General features: G+C 48.5%; 3 protein-coding genes across 5 annotated transcripts in view; 2 read left to right on the top strand and 1 right to left on the bottom strand.

Annotated features, from left to right (window-relative positions):
* Positions 1–474, top strand: part of TERB2 (telomere repeat binding bouquet formation protein 2) — a 38,631-nt gene extending 38,157 nt beyond the window's left edge. Inside the window, exon 7 of the mRNA XM_075575924.1 lies at positions 176–474. Coding sequence (XP_075432039.1) covers positions 176–318 — 143 coding nt within the window. The 3' untranslated portion in view covers positions 319–474. The remainder of the gene's footprint in view (positions 1–175) is intronic.
* On the bottom strand, positions 423–8,295 carry LOC142469059 (zinc finger protein 227-like). Of its 3 annotated transcripts, none has more exons than XM_075575921.1 (5): positions 8,176–8,295; positions 5,536–5,721; positions 3,428–3,554; positions 2,999–3,109; positions 423–2,199 (listed from the first exon to the last, which is right to left on the bottom strand). In XM_075575921.1, exons 2-5 carry the CDS (start codon positions 5,599–5,601, stop codon positions 1,175–1,177), a joined length of 1,329 nt encoding a protein of 442 aa, XP_075432036.1. In that variant the 5' UTR covers positions 5,602–5,721; positions 8,176–8,295; the 3' UTR covers positions 423–1,174. The 3 variants fall into 3 exon arrangements, with proteins under 3 accessions (XP_075432036.1, XP_075432038.1, XP_075432037.1); XM_075575923.1 differs by having other exon boundaries at positions 2,999–3,106; XM_075575922.1 differs by having other exon boundaries at positions 5,536–5,602; positions 8,176–8,290.
* A 4,476-nt stretch (positions 8,296–12,771) lies between these two features.
* SCAMP5 (secretory carrier membrane protein 5) overlaps positions 12,772–17,358 on the top strand; it is a 40,090-nt gene continuing 35,503 nt past the window's right edge. The window contains exons 1-2 of the mRNA XM_075575920.1: positions 12,772–12,871; positions 16,193–16,272. Coding sequence (XP_075432035.1) covers positions 16,266–16,272 — 7 coding nt within the window. The 5' untranslated portion in view covers positions 12,772–12,871; positions 16,193–16,265. The remainder of the gene's footprint in view (positions 12,872–16,192; positions 16,273–17,358) is intronic.

The raw sequence follows: 17,358 nt of genomic DNA, 5'->3' as shown, positions 1-17,358 counted from the left end.
CATCGCAACTCAAATGCTGCCGGTCAGCTTCAGAGGGCCCCTTTGTTTATAGAAGATAATAAAAATCTGCTACTTTAAAATGTTTATATGTTACAATATTCAGCCAATAGTACATACAAGTGCCACGTTTCCCCTGTTTCTATATAACACATGAAGTGACTTATCTCCCCAAAAGGTTACATTTCCATTGATGAAATGAAGAAATTCCCGGGGGAGCTGCATGATTTTACGCCCAGCACGGCCGAGTACTTAGCGTATCGTGTTCAAGACGAAAGTGACATTTTCTCTGTGGTAAAGAGGATACTAAACAAAAAGTAACTTGTTAATCGTCTCCTAAAGTGAAAAATAATGTGAGAATGTTAGGTGTAAATAAAAAGTTCATATTTTCAGATTTACTTTATGGAAAGAAGTGTATTTGTGCATTTATATTTACTTTCATTTATTGTAATAAATCCAAATTAACAAATAAATTATCATTAGTAAAAAGTAGTATTGTGTTTCAAATTTGTTATAGACGGAACACAAATACTGTCGGAATGTGCATTGAAATAAAGTGTAGAAAAGTTCCAAAGGGGACAACAAAATCGATAAGAAATAGCAGATAATCTCTTGTAAGAATATGCACACCGGCTAATAATACAATTCTTTGCTTTATCTCTAGTGAATGGGTTTTGTTTTTTGAATAAACAATACAAAATGTATATAGTTATCATTTTTGGTTTCTTTATGGGCAATGTTAAGGAAATATTAAACAGTATTGAGTCAGAAATCATGGTACTAAATTCATCTCTCAACACATACAGGAGCTGCGGTAAAGTTGCTAGTCTTCAGTAACATCTTAAACATTTGTTTCACAATTTAAGATATTTAATGGCATGATGATAAAAATCACAAAACATACAACACACCTCTCTCATTAAGCGCTAACTGGGGAAAGAACGTGCAGCGACTATGGAGAAATCACAAAACGTGGAAATAACTAGGGATAGATGCTTAAATTATTTTGCACTATTATTTAGCAACAATAAAAACTGCTTGAGGATGTAAGATGAGGGAAGTGAAAGCAGTACAATGTAACAGAGACCTAGTAAATGGGATTGAATCTTCTGTGGTTTTGGTAAGTATTCTGCAAACGGCTTCTTTGTTAGAAGCGTTGTCCTATGTGCTCCTCTCCTCACATGTGAGACTTTTGGTGCGTTGCAAGCTGAGAGCTCTGCGCAAATGTTCTCTTACACCCAGTGCAGGAGTAAGGTCTCTCTCCGGTGTGAGATCTCCTGTGCACAATAAGGTAGGAGCTGTGCTTAAATGTTTTCCCGCATTCTTTGCAGGCATAGGGCCTCTCTCCCGTGTGGTATCTCTGGTGCGTAACCAGATGTGACCTGTGAGTGAAACCTTTCCTACACTCCGTGCAGGTGTATGGTTTCTCCCCTGTGTGGGATCTCTGGTGTATAACCAGGGCAGAGCTCTGAGTGAAGCTTTTATTACACTCATTGCATGTATAAGGTCTTTCTCCTGTGTGAGTTCTCCGGTGTACAATGAGATATGTGCTGATGCTAAAACGTTTCCCACATTCAGCGCACGCGTACGGTTTCTCCCCGGTATGGATTCGCTGGTGTTTCATTAAAGTAGAGCTATGAGTAAAGCATTTATGACACTCGCTGCAGGCATACGGCTCCTCCCCAGTGTGCGTTACCTGGTGTCTGCTGAGAAGGGACTTCTTTTTAAAGCATTTCCCACAGTCTGTGCATTCGTAGGGTGCTTGCCCAGTGTGGAATTTCTGGTGGTTTGCTAGATAGGAGCTGTGAATAAAGCTCTTCCCACATTCCGTACACGTATGTACACTCTCTCCCGCGGGAGTACTCAGGCTTCTTTTGCAAACTCTGTTAACTGCCGGCTTGCCAAAGATTTCCACATGTTCCCCATTTGTGTGCGAGTTCTTGTAGAATTTCATTACGTTAGCATGCCCCTCAAAATCGTAATCATACGTGTATTGTATCCTGGCACGTTTCCTGAGATTATACGCACAGGTCCCGGTGATATTTCCTCTTTCACGTGATGCCGATTCGTCCTTCACGTTCATGGTACAGTTCAGCCGCTTCTGGATTTTGCATAAACTCTTGTCGTTTTCCCCTTGACATTCCCTGGGAATAATGTCATTTTCAATTTTCCAGTCTTGAACACAGCTGGTATCGTAAACATCTGTTGGAAAAGGATACACTTCATAAATTCGAGCAAAACAAAGGGTGGTAACAAATGGACAGAAGAACCAAAGCATCACTCATGTCCCAGTAACGCTATTCACAATGAGCTCAATGATCATTTAGAAGGTTCAGTTATTCTGTTATGTTGGGGGTGATGCCACTTTACAGCTTACAAGTGAAAGTTAACCTCACCCCAAGCACAGTACAGATAGCAGGGTGTCGTCCCATTGAGATTAGGGGAAAGGCGATTTCACCAACAGGAAAGGGATCTTTACAATAAGGGCAGTGACAATGTGGGATTTACTAGACACGGAGACCGTGACGGCAGATACACGGGAGATCTTTAAGAAAAGATTAGGCATCTTATACAGGGGTATGGTGGAAAGATTAAATATACTGTAGAAAGAGTGCATGTCCAGGTAGAAATCTAGACAGGATTTTTTTTATAGCTTTTTTTCAGACATAATTGTCAGATGTTTCACTGGTGTCCCTCTGGCTTCTAAATATAGAAATCGGTATCTCAGCCAATTAACTTTAGCAAAGGTTTAACTTTTTTCCCACCTCATCTACTAGTCCAATTATAGATAACATCTCTACAATGGTAATAGTGCAGTAAAAAGGTAGGTTTGTGTCACAACTTGTTAGGGAATGCCTAAAGACCACACCATGTTCAGCCCAGAAGATAGGAGACGGAGAGCAGATAGTGCTGCTGCCGGACAGACGTCCTGTCCCAGTAAAATAGCCATTTGGGAACATGCATTGGAGCTGAAAGATGTTAGGTTATGTTCTCTACTCACCTGTGTAGGTATCTTCAGGGTTCTTTCTCTGCGGTGTAGGGCTCGGTAAGCAAGGCTTCTCTCCTCGCTGAATGTTGGAGATTATTTCCGGCTCTCCGTGGAGATAACCTGCTAATTATAAACGGGACTTGTTTTACAGTTTAGGTGCCGTGCTTAGAACATTCACAATATGTTACAGCAATATTTCTCCATAATATTAAAGCATTCCACCCCTGCAGGAATGTTTCTGCCATGCAGCTGTACAGTGCTCTAGAATGGAATTATTATTTCATGTCAAAGACCCAACATTAATCCAAAATAATCACAGTCCCTGTAATTATTCATTGATTTTATGGAAACCTGTCTGTCTATCGCCCTATTAGGGTTACAGGAACCCCCACTCGCCCAGTGATGTATCGCCCTATTAGGGTTACAGGAAGCCCCACTCACCCAGCGATGTCAGGACGTGGTAATTCTCTAGCATCACGTCCTTATAAAGCTCCTTCTGTTCTTCCTCTAAACACTCCCACTCCTCCAGAGAGAAATACACAGCCACATCATCAAAGTGGAGCGGTTCCTGAAAGACAGAACTTCAGACCTAATGTCCGGTCGCTCAGAGCCCAGGAAACTGTCACAGTGGTGCGCAGGCGAGGAGGCGCTCGGACAGAGGTGCGCAGGCGAGGAGGCGCTCGGACAGAGGAGGTGCTCGGACAGAGGTGCGCAGGCGAGGAGGCGCTCGGACAGGTGCGCAGGCGAGGAGGCGCTCGGACAGCAGTGTGGGGGGGGGGACGGGGGGAGGGAGACACGGTCTAGGACATTTGTTCGCAGCCATTTTGCCACGATTCAATGATCACCGGCGTTTAACCACTGCTCACTTTACCGCCGGGACACTTGGCCACTGGGTGCTACAGTAAGTCACTAACCTTACCCTAAAACCCCATTGATCTTAACCCTAAATACTAATGCTACCCCTACTCTACAAACCTTAACCCCTTACCCTAAAACCCCTTAAATTAACCCCCTAACCGCTTAACCCCCTTACTGCTAAAACCCCTTAAATTAACCCCCTACCATAACCGCTAAAACCCCTTAAATTAACTCCTAAAGTTAACCACCTACCCTAAAACTAGGATATGTAGAAGGAAAGGAGCATCCGCATCAGTGGATCAAAAATAGATAGGGCAACTCCAGATATAGTAACATTGTGTTTATTGCACAATCGGCTTAGCAATGAAGGTGTAGGAAACACACCAACATGTTTCATCCAACAGGACTTTATCAAGGTCCTTGATAAAGTCCTGTTGGATGAAACATGTTGGTGTGTTTCCTACACCTTCATTGCTAAGCCGATTGTGCAATAAACACAATTTTACTATATCTGGAGTTGCCCTATATTTTTGATCCACTGATGCGGATGCTCCTTTCCTTCTACATATCCTGATCTCTACCATTGAGGATTGCACGCTGCAGAGTTTTTCCCTGCCTGGATTTCACTGTCAGGTAAAGAGCAACAGCCCCTCTGTATTTACCTTCTCAGTGCCTGCTGTTTTATTGATCTAAACCCTATGGGAAGGTGATCACTTACCAGGTGACCAATCTCTGTGGTAGCCAGGTGGGCACCACTAGGTCCCTTAATCTCCCTTGGGGGATCTCTGTTATTATACAGTTATTATGGACATTGGGACTATACTCTGAATATATTGTTCTTATACAATAGAGCACTTACTGGTGAACACAATCTACCAAATCACCACTACCCTAAAACTAACCTCATAGAAGTGGCCGACAGCAGAGGGTCTCCCTGCGGCTAAACGCTGGCAGGGAGTAGGTCGCGGCAGGAGGGCCGTGACCAAATGTCCCATTCGGGTGGGGTGGGGGGGGGGGGGTCCGCTCAGCCAGCCATAGGAGGGAGCGGTCCTCAGGCAGCCGCTGGGGAAGCACTCTTGCGACCGCTGGGGAAGCGCTTTTGCAGCCGCTGGGGAAGTGGTTTTGCAGCCGCCGGGGAAGCGCTCTTGCGACCGCCGGGGAAGCGCTCTTGTAGCCGCCGGGGAAGCGCACGGGAGTCAGGCTACACACAAATACATGTATAGAAATGTATTAGCAATACATGGCGCATATCCAGATACCATGGACATGTAGGGCGCTGTGTATCATGTGGTCTGCTAGCATTTTTTTTCCTGTCTCAAACGTGACATATTGATGAAGTGTATTCCTACTGTTTTTAGCGCTAAGCGCTAATATTCTGCACTAAAAAAAAAACAAACAAAAATTATTCCACATTTAAGGGGACGGAGAGAGAAGAAAAAAAAAATCAAGAATAGTAACGCGAGTCGCACATTCCTTAATACACAGACCTGCGCCAATACACAAATATAACTCCGCCCCTGACGCCTCCCACTCGCTCCATCAATCTCTCATCGCAGGCAGATGCAGGTGTCCCGAATATGGCGCACGCTACATGAATACACAGACGCTGTCTGTCGCAGGGCAATTTTAGTGCTGGTTGCAACAAAATGACAACTTTGTGTCGTCATTTGACACACAGGCCTCGTAGTTACCTTCGGTGATGTGGGGTTTCCTTTCTTTCTGCTGCATATCTTCGTGCCAGCGTCCTGCTCAGTCATCCTGAGATAATGTTACAGGATTAGGATAGGGTTGTGTTCAAAAATCGCCCATCCTTACTCAAAAGTGGGTATCAAAAGGAGCAGGGTCTGCAGTGTATCGCTGCTCAGTTTCATATCACGCTACAGAATGTGAAACATGAGAACATGTCAGAAAAGGGGGTTATTGATCCGCGCTCATGCTTCCTACAGTCTCTGGTGTAAACCAACTTATTTTCTTTTGCTGCTTCTGTGCGTGGAGATATTCCCCTTCTCCACTGAAGATCCACCGAGGATTACTCCACAGGCGGACCAGTCATAGAAAACAAACGGCACAGAGCGCACCGAGGTTGAAGAATATTATAATAAAAAGTGAAAACAAATAACAAGTATCCACTTACATATAATGAATCTGCTATCCAGTGAGATCTTAAGTGGGACAGTCCACGCTGCCCCGTCTGTGGGTAGATGGGAAGCAACGCCAAGCTCGAGACAGTCTATCCCACGCGCTGGGATCGAGTAGTGTCTCTTGCTCTGCACTGCTACTTCCGGGTATGCGCAGTACCGCGCAGTCCGTGTGCTGGTTTGTGCACGTCTCCCAAGTTCACAGTCTCTCAAGATGCAGTTAGCGGAGGGGCAAATCTGCATGCAATGTCCACAGTGCTCTTACCCCAACATGTTTGGCAGACTAATCTGCCCCACGGAGGGGGCAGCAGGGACTGTCCCACTTAAGATCTCACTGGATAGCAGATTCATTATATGTAAGTTGATACTTGTTATTTGTATTCACTTTTATTATAATATTCAGCCTCGGTGCGCTCTGTGCCGTTTGTTTTCCATGAGAACATTTCCCTAACTTAAAGGACAGGTAGCACAGCGGGATCTGCCAGAGCATCGTTACTCAATCCAATATCATCAGCAGCTCCTCACAGGAGACCAGAAAACACAGGATTCGGGCTTTCAAAGGACATTTATTTTAAAAGCCACTTTTCAGGTTCTGAAAAATGGTCAGGACACCTCCCGGCCATGCGTCATAACCATGGGGGATATCCACTTACACACTGATGTAGTATTTGTGTATGTATGTATATATTAGATATAGATACAGACTTTAAAGAAGTAGTGAATGCAAGAGAATAAACATACGCACATTTTTTACAAAAGTCATAAAAAGCGGTCCAATTGCACTGCTGTGTGTGTGTGTATATCAAATGGAAATATAACTGTATGCTCATTTGCATGTCTTAGACAGGTCTGCAACCCCGCGTTTCACCACTATCACCCAGCACACAGCACTTCCACTGCAGCAAGGGATTCTGGGAAATGGCATGCAAATGAGCACACAGTGCCACCTTTTGTCTCAAGCTCACATTACATGAACAACCCTTAAGCCAATGGATGCTGCTTTAAACAGCTTTTAAACATAGGCTGGGATGAGATGCAACGCCAGTATATACACGATATGTGAGAGTTCAGCTTGTCCTATGATATAAATTATTAGTCCAAATAAAAAAGGTATCACCTAATACTGAAGTACTCATTTATTCTATACACACACACACACACACACCAAATTGGAATATTACTGTGTGCTCATTTGCATGTCTTATATATTATGACTGGGGATGTAGCTGTAATTGTTTCAACACATTGTGCAAATTGACATGGTATAACAATATACATCTTTCTTTTCTTAGGTGACAGGATTAGTATAGGTTGACGGGATGATATATTGGCTCCCACAATTGGTCCATCCATGGGTTGGATGTTCTGGTACTAGAATGTCACACCTGTCACACCTGGTACTAGAATGTCACACCTGTTCTGGTACTAGAATGTCACACCTGTCACACAGGAATGTCTTCCTGTGGGGTCTGTGAGGAGGAGGTCAGGCTGCCAAATGTCCAGGAGTGGCCTGAGATAGCACCGATTCTGACATGGGGTACCTAAGGTCCTGATAAATGTATTCTGGTTTGGACAAACGCATGAGAACCGGGACGGGCAGCTGCTTCTAGTTACTGCCGGCAGCAACACAACCGCGGGGGGAATTTGGTGCAAGAGTGCACATTCGCTTCCCATAATCCTTTACAATATGGTGCAAAGCATTATAGGGTGCGAATGTGCCTAGCTAGGCTAATTGCGTTTTTGCATCTCTCCTCCTGCAGTTGTGCACAGGGTATACAGCGAGACCACACTTCAGTGAATGAGACCACCTGAGTATGTGTTATGTCGTGCGCCCTGGCTTAGCCTCCCAGGAATATGGTATGGTTAGAGCAGGGGAGGCCAACTCCTGTCCTCAAGGGCCACCAACCAGGTCAGGGTTTCAGGATATCCCAGCTTCAGCACAGGTGGCTCAAATCGAAGGCTGCACTCCCTGTGCTGAAGCAGGGATATCCTGACTACCTGACCTATTGGTGGCCCTTGAAGACTGGTTGTCCACCACTGGGTTAAAGGATCCCTAAGGGGGGTGGGGAGATAGGAGTCTGCAGGCATATGTTATGATCTATCCCCAGGTCTCTCTCCTCCCCCATATCAGTAATCCCCGCCTAATGAGTGAATGTATAGGGTGTCTGCAAAATCACAACCACAACAACCTACCTGCCAGTCTGCAGCCCTTTGTGTATGTGGAGGGGGAGGCTGGGCCTTCAACTGACCAATGGAAGGGAAAAAAAATGACTGCAGCAGGAAATCTGGGATTTGTGGTCCCTAATTCTGAAATAGATTTTCTCATAAGAACTTCAACTCCCGGCATGCCACAGGAAGCGGCAACGTCACATGACTTGCTGCAGCTCCAGCCAGGATTCAGAAAGAGGCGTGGGACGCACATCCTGCACTGTGTGTCTACATAAAGTATCATTCAGTGCATGGGAATGTGCGCCCCTAGTGGCAGGGTTTAGGATGCACAGAAACATCCCACTTGTGAGCAGGTCTGCAATGCTGTTTTTCCCCATTATCTTTTACCATACAGTGTTTCCACTGCAGACAGGGATTCTGGGAAATGATATGCAAATGTGCATACAGAAATATACTGTCATCTCAAATTATGAAGAGACACTATATAGTTTGAAGCAGTCGTTCCCAACCTTATTTACACTGCACCCCTTGCTCTGGGTTTGACTCGGATACTACGGTTTTTGACCACGCGTATCTCCGGGTATCGAGTTTACCTAGTAAAACTCCAGGTGGTGGCGTTTGGCGGCGGAGGCACCTCCTGGCGCCCTCGGAGTCCTCCCGGTATTACCTACCTGTAACTTGCCCCTCCCCCCCCCCCCCTTCCCTCTAGTTACCACCTCTTGGATTTGACCTGAAGACTCGGTTTAAGCATGCCATCTCTGGACTCAGGGTTTCATTATAATTCCGACGGGGTGTAGAACATTACAGATTTTTGGGGGCTAACCCCTGGAAGACGCCTCACGGACCCCTTGCATTTCTCCCAAACCCCTGTTGGGAATCCCTGGTTTGAAGCACACTTTATTCTGTAGAACATGCCTGGACTGCCCTGTATTTAGACACTCTGTCCAGTAAAAATTAGAGGTGATTCTGGACATGTCTGTGCCCTGTATTACTTCTCTGGACATAGTGACCTAACCGGCTTGGGGGACCATTGGATTTCCCCAAGCAGGGAAAGAGCAGAGCTGTTGCTAGGGGTCTGGGCAGCTTCCTCCATTCCGATTGGCTGTATTAGCCAGAAGCAGCCAATCAGGAGGAAGTGTCAGTAGCCTGGAGCCAAGGAGAGGAGGAAACAGCATGGAGCAGAGAAAGGTTAGAGGAGTGTGTGTGTTTGTCTCGATTGCATCGCACTTTTCACCAATGTGTCCAGTATTTTTGGAGAAGCCATCTGGCAACCCTATGTCTAAGGGACAAGGGGATCATGGTTCCCCAAATAGGGAACTTGCATTAAAAATATATATATAGAATAATCAATATGAACTACATGATCTAATGACCTGTGTTTTTTTTTTTTTTTTATTAATGTAGACTCACACTGGGGTTATTTATCAAGCTGCAAAATCATTACTGCAACACATGGATCCCAGCTGAGACACTACGTTATGTACATCCCAATGTCTCCTTGTATTAAACTTCCATAGCAATCACAAAACTCAGCTTTCAGTCTTAATTATTTGAATGTTTATAAATATCTTTGGATTCAATGTTTACGGCCAACGACTTTTGCAGAACTATTGCATCAGCAGGTTATAGGGAAACACACACACACACGTATGTATGTATGTATATATATATATATATAAAGCAGAAAATAGCCGTGTTAGTCCAGTTGCGATAGTCCTATGACATAAATTGTTAGTCCAAGTCCTATGACATAAATTGTTAGTCCAATAAAAAAGGTATCACCTAATACTGAAGAACTTTATATATATATATATATATAATTTTATTTTTTTGAGTTCTACAAATAAATCCAGAAATACATGTGTTATATTGGTAACCTGAATTTTACATGTAATACATTGCATGTTACAGCATCTTCACAGCAGGTGTTCACTTGTATGTAAGCTCAGGAACTAAAGTGGACCTATTCCATGTGCCCAGCATTGGAGGGTCTGGTGATATGCTAATAATAGTCAGTGGTTTTAATAAAAGCAGTGGTCGGCACAGCTGGAGTGTATGAATTATTTTGTACATCATTATAAACACGCATGCAAAAGGACGATTATTTCCTGTTAATTATAGCAAATAACAGATCTATTTGATTTCATTTGTACCATTAGCAAGTTTATCCTCAGTCCCTAGATAAGCTAATTAGCCAAAACTGTAAAGCAGCGTTAGCTCATGTGTTTTACCAGGTGGGAAGCAGGATGTCTCCAGGACTGAGCCACTATAATGGCAGTCCCGGAGCCCCCCAGCTCCCCAATACTTACATTGGAAGGTGATGCCGGTAGCAGCCCCGGAGCCCCCCAGCTCCCCAATACTTACATTGGAAGGTGATGCCGGTAGCAGCCCCGGAGCCCCCCAGCTCCCCAATACTTACATTGGAAGGTGATGCCGGTAGCAGCCTCGGCACCCCCTGCTCCCCAATACTTACATTGGAAGGTGATGCCGGTGGCAGCCCCGGAGCCCCCCAGCTCCCCAATACTTACATTGGAAGGTGATGCCGGTAGCAGCCCCGGAGCCCCCCAGCTCCCCAATACTTACATTTGAAGGTGATGCCGGTAGCAGCCCCGGAGCCCCCCAGCTCCCCAATACGTACATTGGAAGGTGATGCCGGTAGAAGCCCCGGAGCCCCCCAGCTCCCCAATACTTACATTGGAAGGTGATGCCGGTAGCAGCCCCGGAGCCCCCAGCTCCCCAATACTTACATTGGAAGGTGATGCCGGTAGCAGCCCCGGCGCCCCCAGCTCCCCAATACTTACATTGGAAGGTGATGCGGTAGCAGCCCCGGCGCCCCCAGCTCCCCAATACTTACATTGGAAGGTGATGCCGGTAGCAGCGCCGGAGCCCCCCAGCTCCCCAATACTTACATTGGAAGGTGATGCCGGTAGCAGCCCCGGAGCCCCCCAGCTCCCCAATACTTACATTGGAAGGTGATGCCGGTAGCAGCCCCGGAGCCCCCCAGCCCCCCAATACGTACATTGGAAGGTGATGCCGGTAGCAGCCCCGGAGCCCCCCAGCTCCCCAATACGTACATTGGAAGGTGATGCCGGTAGCAGCCCCGGAGCCCCCCAGCCCCCCAATACTTACATTGGAAGGTGATGTCGTTAGCAGCCCCGGAGCCCCCCAGCTCCCCAATACTTACATTGGAAGGTGATGCCGGTAGCAGCCCCGGAGCCCCCCAGCTCCCCAATACTTACATTGGAAGGTGATGCCGGTAGCAGCCCCGGAGCCCCCCAATACTTACATTGGAAGGTGATGCCGGTAGCAGCCCCGGAGCCCCCCAGCTCCCCAATACTTACATTGGAAGGTGATGCCGGTAGCAGCCCCGGAGCCCCCCAGCTCCCCAATACTTACATTGGAAGGTGATGCCGGTAGCAGCCCTGGAGCCCCCCAGCCCCCCAATACTTACATTGGAAGGTGATGCCGGTAGCAGCCCCGGAGCCCCCCAGCTCCCCAATACTTACATTGGAAGGTGATGCCGGTAGCAGCCCCGGAGCCCCCCAGCCCCCCAATACTTACATTGGAAGGTGATGCCGGTAGCAGCCCCGGAGCCCCCTGCTCCCCAATACTTACATTGGAAGGTGATGCCGGTAGCAGCCCCGGAGCCCCCCAGCTCCCCAATACTTACATTGGAAGGTGATGCCGGTAGCAGCCCCGGAGCCCCCCAGCTCCCCAATACTTACATTGGAAGGTGATGCCGGTAGCAGCCCCGGAGCCCCCCAGCTCCCCAATACTTACATTGGAAGGTGATGCCGGTAGCAGCCCGGAGCCCCCCAGCTCCCCAATACTTACATTGGAAGGTGATGCCGGTAGCAGCCCCGGCAACCCCTGCTCCCCGAGATACTTAGATTGGAAGGTGATGCCGGTAGCAGCCTCGGCTGGGCATGGGGAAATGTGCATTTAAAGGTCCCACAGGCCAATAGGAAGCCGCCACATCATCCCTTGCAGCTTCCTATTGGCTGCGCCACGCGGCACCTTAAAACAGATTTCAGATGCTGCCGGCACCTTGAGATGTATGTATATCAGGGTGGAGGGGGGTCCCAGTTCAGAGGATCCCCTGCTCCACACCCAGTGGGGAGGGGATAGAATCATTTGTTTTTAAAGGCAATGGTTCTTTGTATCCAGAGCACGTAATGGTGGCAGTGGAACTGGAACAGGCGCAGTTATTATTATTAATAATAGGCGTTTCCCAGGGTGGGCGGTGACACATTACAAGGTGATATAGTGGGATACTGTATATTGGAATACATTGTGATTTATTAGGATATATTGGGATATTAGGATATATTATGATATACTGGGATACATTGTGATACATTAGGATACATTGTGATATACTAGGATATATTGGGATACATGGTTTCTCACATGGATCACTAGCCCTCTGCCCGGCGATTTGTCTTGTTTTAAATAGAATTAAATAGAAATACTGATGTACTCATATTTTTTTTTGTAATAAACTTTATTAAACCCAAATGTAATTGTAGACAATGTCTTCGCGCATGCGCGCCAGGCTCCGCGTTTTTTTTTTTTTTTTTTTAAACAAGCTTTATTGAAATTGTCGCCAATACTTGGTGGGCGGGGTCTCCGGCTCTCGCGAGGTCTGGAGCTGGATGCGGACTGAGCTGGAAGAGACGGAGAGCAGGGCCCGGGACACCGAGAGACAAACACGTCACCGGTATGACGTCATGAAATGGGCATAGCAGAAGGGGTGTGTTACGATGCAGTGAGCAGGGCATTATAGTGAGGGCTTATGTCATGACATGGGAGTGCAATAGGTTGTTGGTCTGATGTGTGTCAGATATACAGTGTGCATTGTGGGGGGTCATGTCATGATATACAGTGTGCAATGAATTGTGGGGGGTCATGTCATGACATACAGTGTGCAGTGCATTGTGGGGGGTCATGTCATGCTATACAGTGTGCAGTGCATTGTGGGGGGTCATGTCATGATATACAGTGTGGAGTGCTTTGAGATTGGTGGGTCATGAAATAGGGTGTGCATGGGGGGGTCATGGTATGCAGTGCACTGTGGGGGGTTGTCATGATATACAGTATGCAGTGCACTGTGGGGGGTTGTCATGATATACAGTATGCAGTGCACTGTGAGGGGTTGTCATGATATACAGTATGCAGTGCACTGTGAGGGGTTGTCCTGATATACAGTATGCAGTGCACTGTGGGGGGTTGTCATGATATACAGTGTGCGGTGCAGGGAGGTTGATGTCATGATATACAGTGTGCAGTGCATTGTGGGGGGTCATGTCACGATATGCAGTGCATTGTGGGGGGGGGTCGTGTCATGGTATGCAGTGAATTTTGGGGGGTTATGATATACAGTGTGCGGTGCAGGGAGGTTGAAGTCATGATATACAGTGTGCAGTGCATTGTGGGGGGTCATGTCATGATGTGCAGTGCATTGGGGGGGTCGTGTCATGGTATGCAGTGCATTTTGGGGGGTTATGATATACAGTGTGCTGTGCGGGGAGGTTGATGTCTTGATATACAGTGTGCAGTGCATTGTGGGGGTGGTTCATGATACAGTGTACAGTGTACAGTGTGGACAGGAACATGTCAGGATGTACAGAGTTAAGTGCATTTTGCACTTCTCCCCTAATTCAATATAGCTGGAAATGCTTACATATCTGGTGCATATAGGGTAACATATTCAAGATATGCAATAAAAGGGGGTGATAACAGACATCTCCCCAAGTACCCTATTTCCTGCACACGGTGTAATAGCATATAATGGTGGGGCTCAGTGGTCCCAATTATAACATGTCAGGTAATCATTAGGCATCAATCACATATAGCCACTGCTCCCATCATTGTGGAAGGACAGACACTACTAAAAGCCATAGACTGGCTAGAAAATAATAAATTGTTTAATGAAAAAGTGTGAGACGACGCTGCAATGTGTGTATAAATATACAGTGTACAAATAAGAATAAATGTTAAAAGCAGTGATGACAAGGTAGCAATGAGTCATTTAACACTAAATAGTGTAATGTAACAAATGGTAGCACTCATAGTACTCAAACTCGCCCTCATGTCCATCTCGTATCTGAATTGTATATATGATGGTAACATCCTATAATAGGTCATGCATATATAGTGTGTATACAGGATACAGCTCTACTCTATGATCTAAAAGCAAGGAGCTATGAACATAACCCAGAATTGCAACCAGTAGTTGTACATATATAGCTATATAAGTGATAGCAAGTTATAGTATTGAACCGGGGGTGCCCAGCAAAATTAGTCAGAGAAGCTGCAAAAGAGTTTCACAGTAATGTTCAATACTCATAGTGGCAGAATCATAGCAATAGCCACTAGTCTCTGTACAATAACACACAAACACATTGTAACAGATATGAATAAGGATACGTGACCCTCCGTGATAAAATATTAGTAACAATTGTATCGCAACGCAGCGGTTATTATACAACCATTTCCACGAGGGTAGGGGCGGTTCATCACGTGCCTCTGCAGACGTCAACGATCAGGTAATGACGTCATCATGCTGTATGCTATTGCACCGTGTGCAGGAAATAGGGTACTTGGGGAGACGTCTGTCATCGCCCCCCTTTTGTTGCATATGATGAACTTGCCATGTCCTGTATAATATCTGCGCTCTGCGTATATGGCATCTATATTAATACAATTCTGCAATATAACAAGGCGCAGCCTGTCACATGTCCCTACTGTGATGTCACATGCACCCCCCCCCCCCTGCCGCTTTGATGTCATCGATTCTGGGGTGGCACAAATATCAATCTAATTTTTCTGTCTTTGATTCCGGGCTTCTTTAAGATGTCCGCCCTGATCGCCCGTGCTTAACACACCCTCCCTCCCCCATTCAGAGGTCATGAAGAAATGCAACTTGTAATTCATTCCCAGAGAAACAAAATCTGATAACTATTTGCTATTAGCCCGGTTAGATTAGTTTAAGGAAGCCAATTAGATGGGATTGCACCATTAAACGTGAGCGCCATCTCACGTGGATGTTTAATACTGATGATGTCTATGTAATTAATTTTCTTTCCTAATAGTAGTGTAATTAGATTTCTGACAGTCCCACCCTGGCCATTTCCCATCCCCAGTCTCCACCAGTCCTGCTTCTTCTTTGCAGGCTGATGGCAACCGCAGGGCTATAGCTAGGATAGCGGGTGTGGGGTTGATGGAGATGTTAAGGAGGCTGCCATCTTTGTGCCACCCGCAGTCATTCTTGGTCATTGTTTTGTGGATGAGTGGGAAAGGTTGATTTTATTTTGAGCTGGGAGTGTTTGCGGAGTTGTACTCAGCGCTCAGGGCCGCCAACAGAAATCATGGGGCCCGGGACAAAGGAAAGGAGCGCCCCCCCCCCCGAACCCATAGCGCACCTACCACGAAAAAATATCTTTAAGCGCGCAGCTTTTACTTAACTGTTTTCTTATTTTGATACAGAAAAAAACATTACAATGCAACCTGTTTATTTTTATATTTTCAACAAAAGACATGTGACTGCCTGGGTGGCTGCCTGGGTTCTGAATGACGGTGGGTGGGTGAATGAATGACAGTGGGTGGGTGAATGAATGACGATGGGTAGTTGGGTGAATGATGGTGGTTGGGTAGGTGATTGAGGGTGGGTGGGTGAATGGCAGTGGGTGGGTGAATGTTGAATGTGGATTTAGGAGACAGTGACTGGGTGACAGTGTCTGGGCGGGTGGATGACAGTGACTGGGTGGGGTGACTTACCTTGACCGGGTGGGTGTAGCTTGCCGCCGGACGCTTCCCCCTCCTGCCCCCGATATCCCTGCGGCAGCTGCCTGGGACGGGAGGTGGGCTTGGGGGAGGGGGCGCGGGAGGTGGGCTCGGGGGGCCACGGGAGGTGGGCTCCAGTGCCCTTTGTCCCCCCTGTTGGCGGCCCTGCCAGTGCTGATATTAAAACAGATCTGTGCATATGGGCCATGTACCGGGCACTACACACGTATGAGCTTCTCCTTTCCTCTCTCCTCAGTCTTTCTGAGACATAGGAAACTCGGACAGTGACGCATTCCTCCTGATCCCAGCGTGAGACGGCTGCAGCGACCATGTCTGGTGAGACATTAAAATATATGCCTTAGTGCCCTGCCGGAGCGTGCCATGCCACACTTCCCTGCCTGAGTGTGCCTCACTGCCCGGCCTGAGTGTGCCTCGCTGCCCGGCCTGAGTGTGCCTCGCTGCCCGGCCTGAGTGTGCCTCGCTGCCCGGCCTGAGTGTGCCTCGCTGCCCGGCCTGAGTGTGCCTCGCTGCCCGGCCTGAGTGTGCCTCGCTGCCCGGCCTGAGTGTGCCTCGCTGCCCGGCCTGAGTGTGCCTCGCTGCCCGGCCTGAGTGTGCCTCGCTGCCCGGCCTGAGGGTGCCTCGCTGCCCGGCCTGAGCGTGCCTCGCTGCCCGGCCTGAGCGTGCCTCGCTGCCCGGCCTGAGCGTGCCTCGCTGCCCGGCCTGAGCGTGCCTCGCTGCCCGGCCTGAGCGTGCCTCGCTGCCCGGCCTGAGCGTGCCTCGCTGCCCGGCCTGAGCGTGCCTCGCTGCCCGGCCTGAGCGTGCCTCGCTGCCCGGCCTGAGCGTGCCTCGCTGCCCGGCCTGAGCGTGCCTCGCTGCCCGGCCTGAGCGTGCCTCGCTGCCCGGCCGGAGCGTGCCTCGCTGCCCGGCCGGAGCGTGCCTCGCTGCCCGGCCGGAGCGTGCCTCGCTGCCCGGCCGGAGCGTGCCTCGCTGCCCGGCCGGAGCGTGCCTCGCTGCCCGGCCGGAGCGTGCCTCGCTGCCCGGCCTGAGCGTGCCTCGCTGCCCGGCCTGAGCGTGCCTCGCTGCCCAGGCCCCGGGGGGTGCCTCGCTGCCCAGGCCCCGGGGGGTGCCTCGCTGCCCAGGCCCCGGGGGGTGCCTCGCTGCCCAGGCCCCGGGGGGTGCCTCGCTGCCCAGGCCCCGGGGGGTGCCTCGCTGCCCGGCCTGAGTGTGCCACACTGCCCAGGCCCCCGGGGGTGCCTCGCTGCCCGGCCTGAGTGTGCCTCGCTGCCCAGGCCCCGGGGGGTGCCTCGCTGCCCGGCCGGAGTGTGCCTCGCTGCCCGGCCTGAGTATGCCTCGCTGCCCGGCCTGAGTGTGCCTCGCTGCCCGGCCTGAGTGTGCCTCGCTGCCCGGCCTGAGTGTGCCTCG

Source organism: Ascaphus truei, chromosome 18, assembly GCF_040206685.1.
Source record: "Ascaphus truei isolate aAscTru1 chromosome 18, aAscTru1.hap1, whole genome shotgun sequence".
Lineage (NCBI taxonomy): Eukaryota > Metazoa > Chordata > Amphibia > Anura > Ascaphidae > Ascaphus > Ascaphus truei.
Note: the sequence above shows the minus strand (reverse complement) of the source record. Positions and strands in the feature narration are given on the sequence as shown.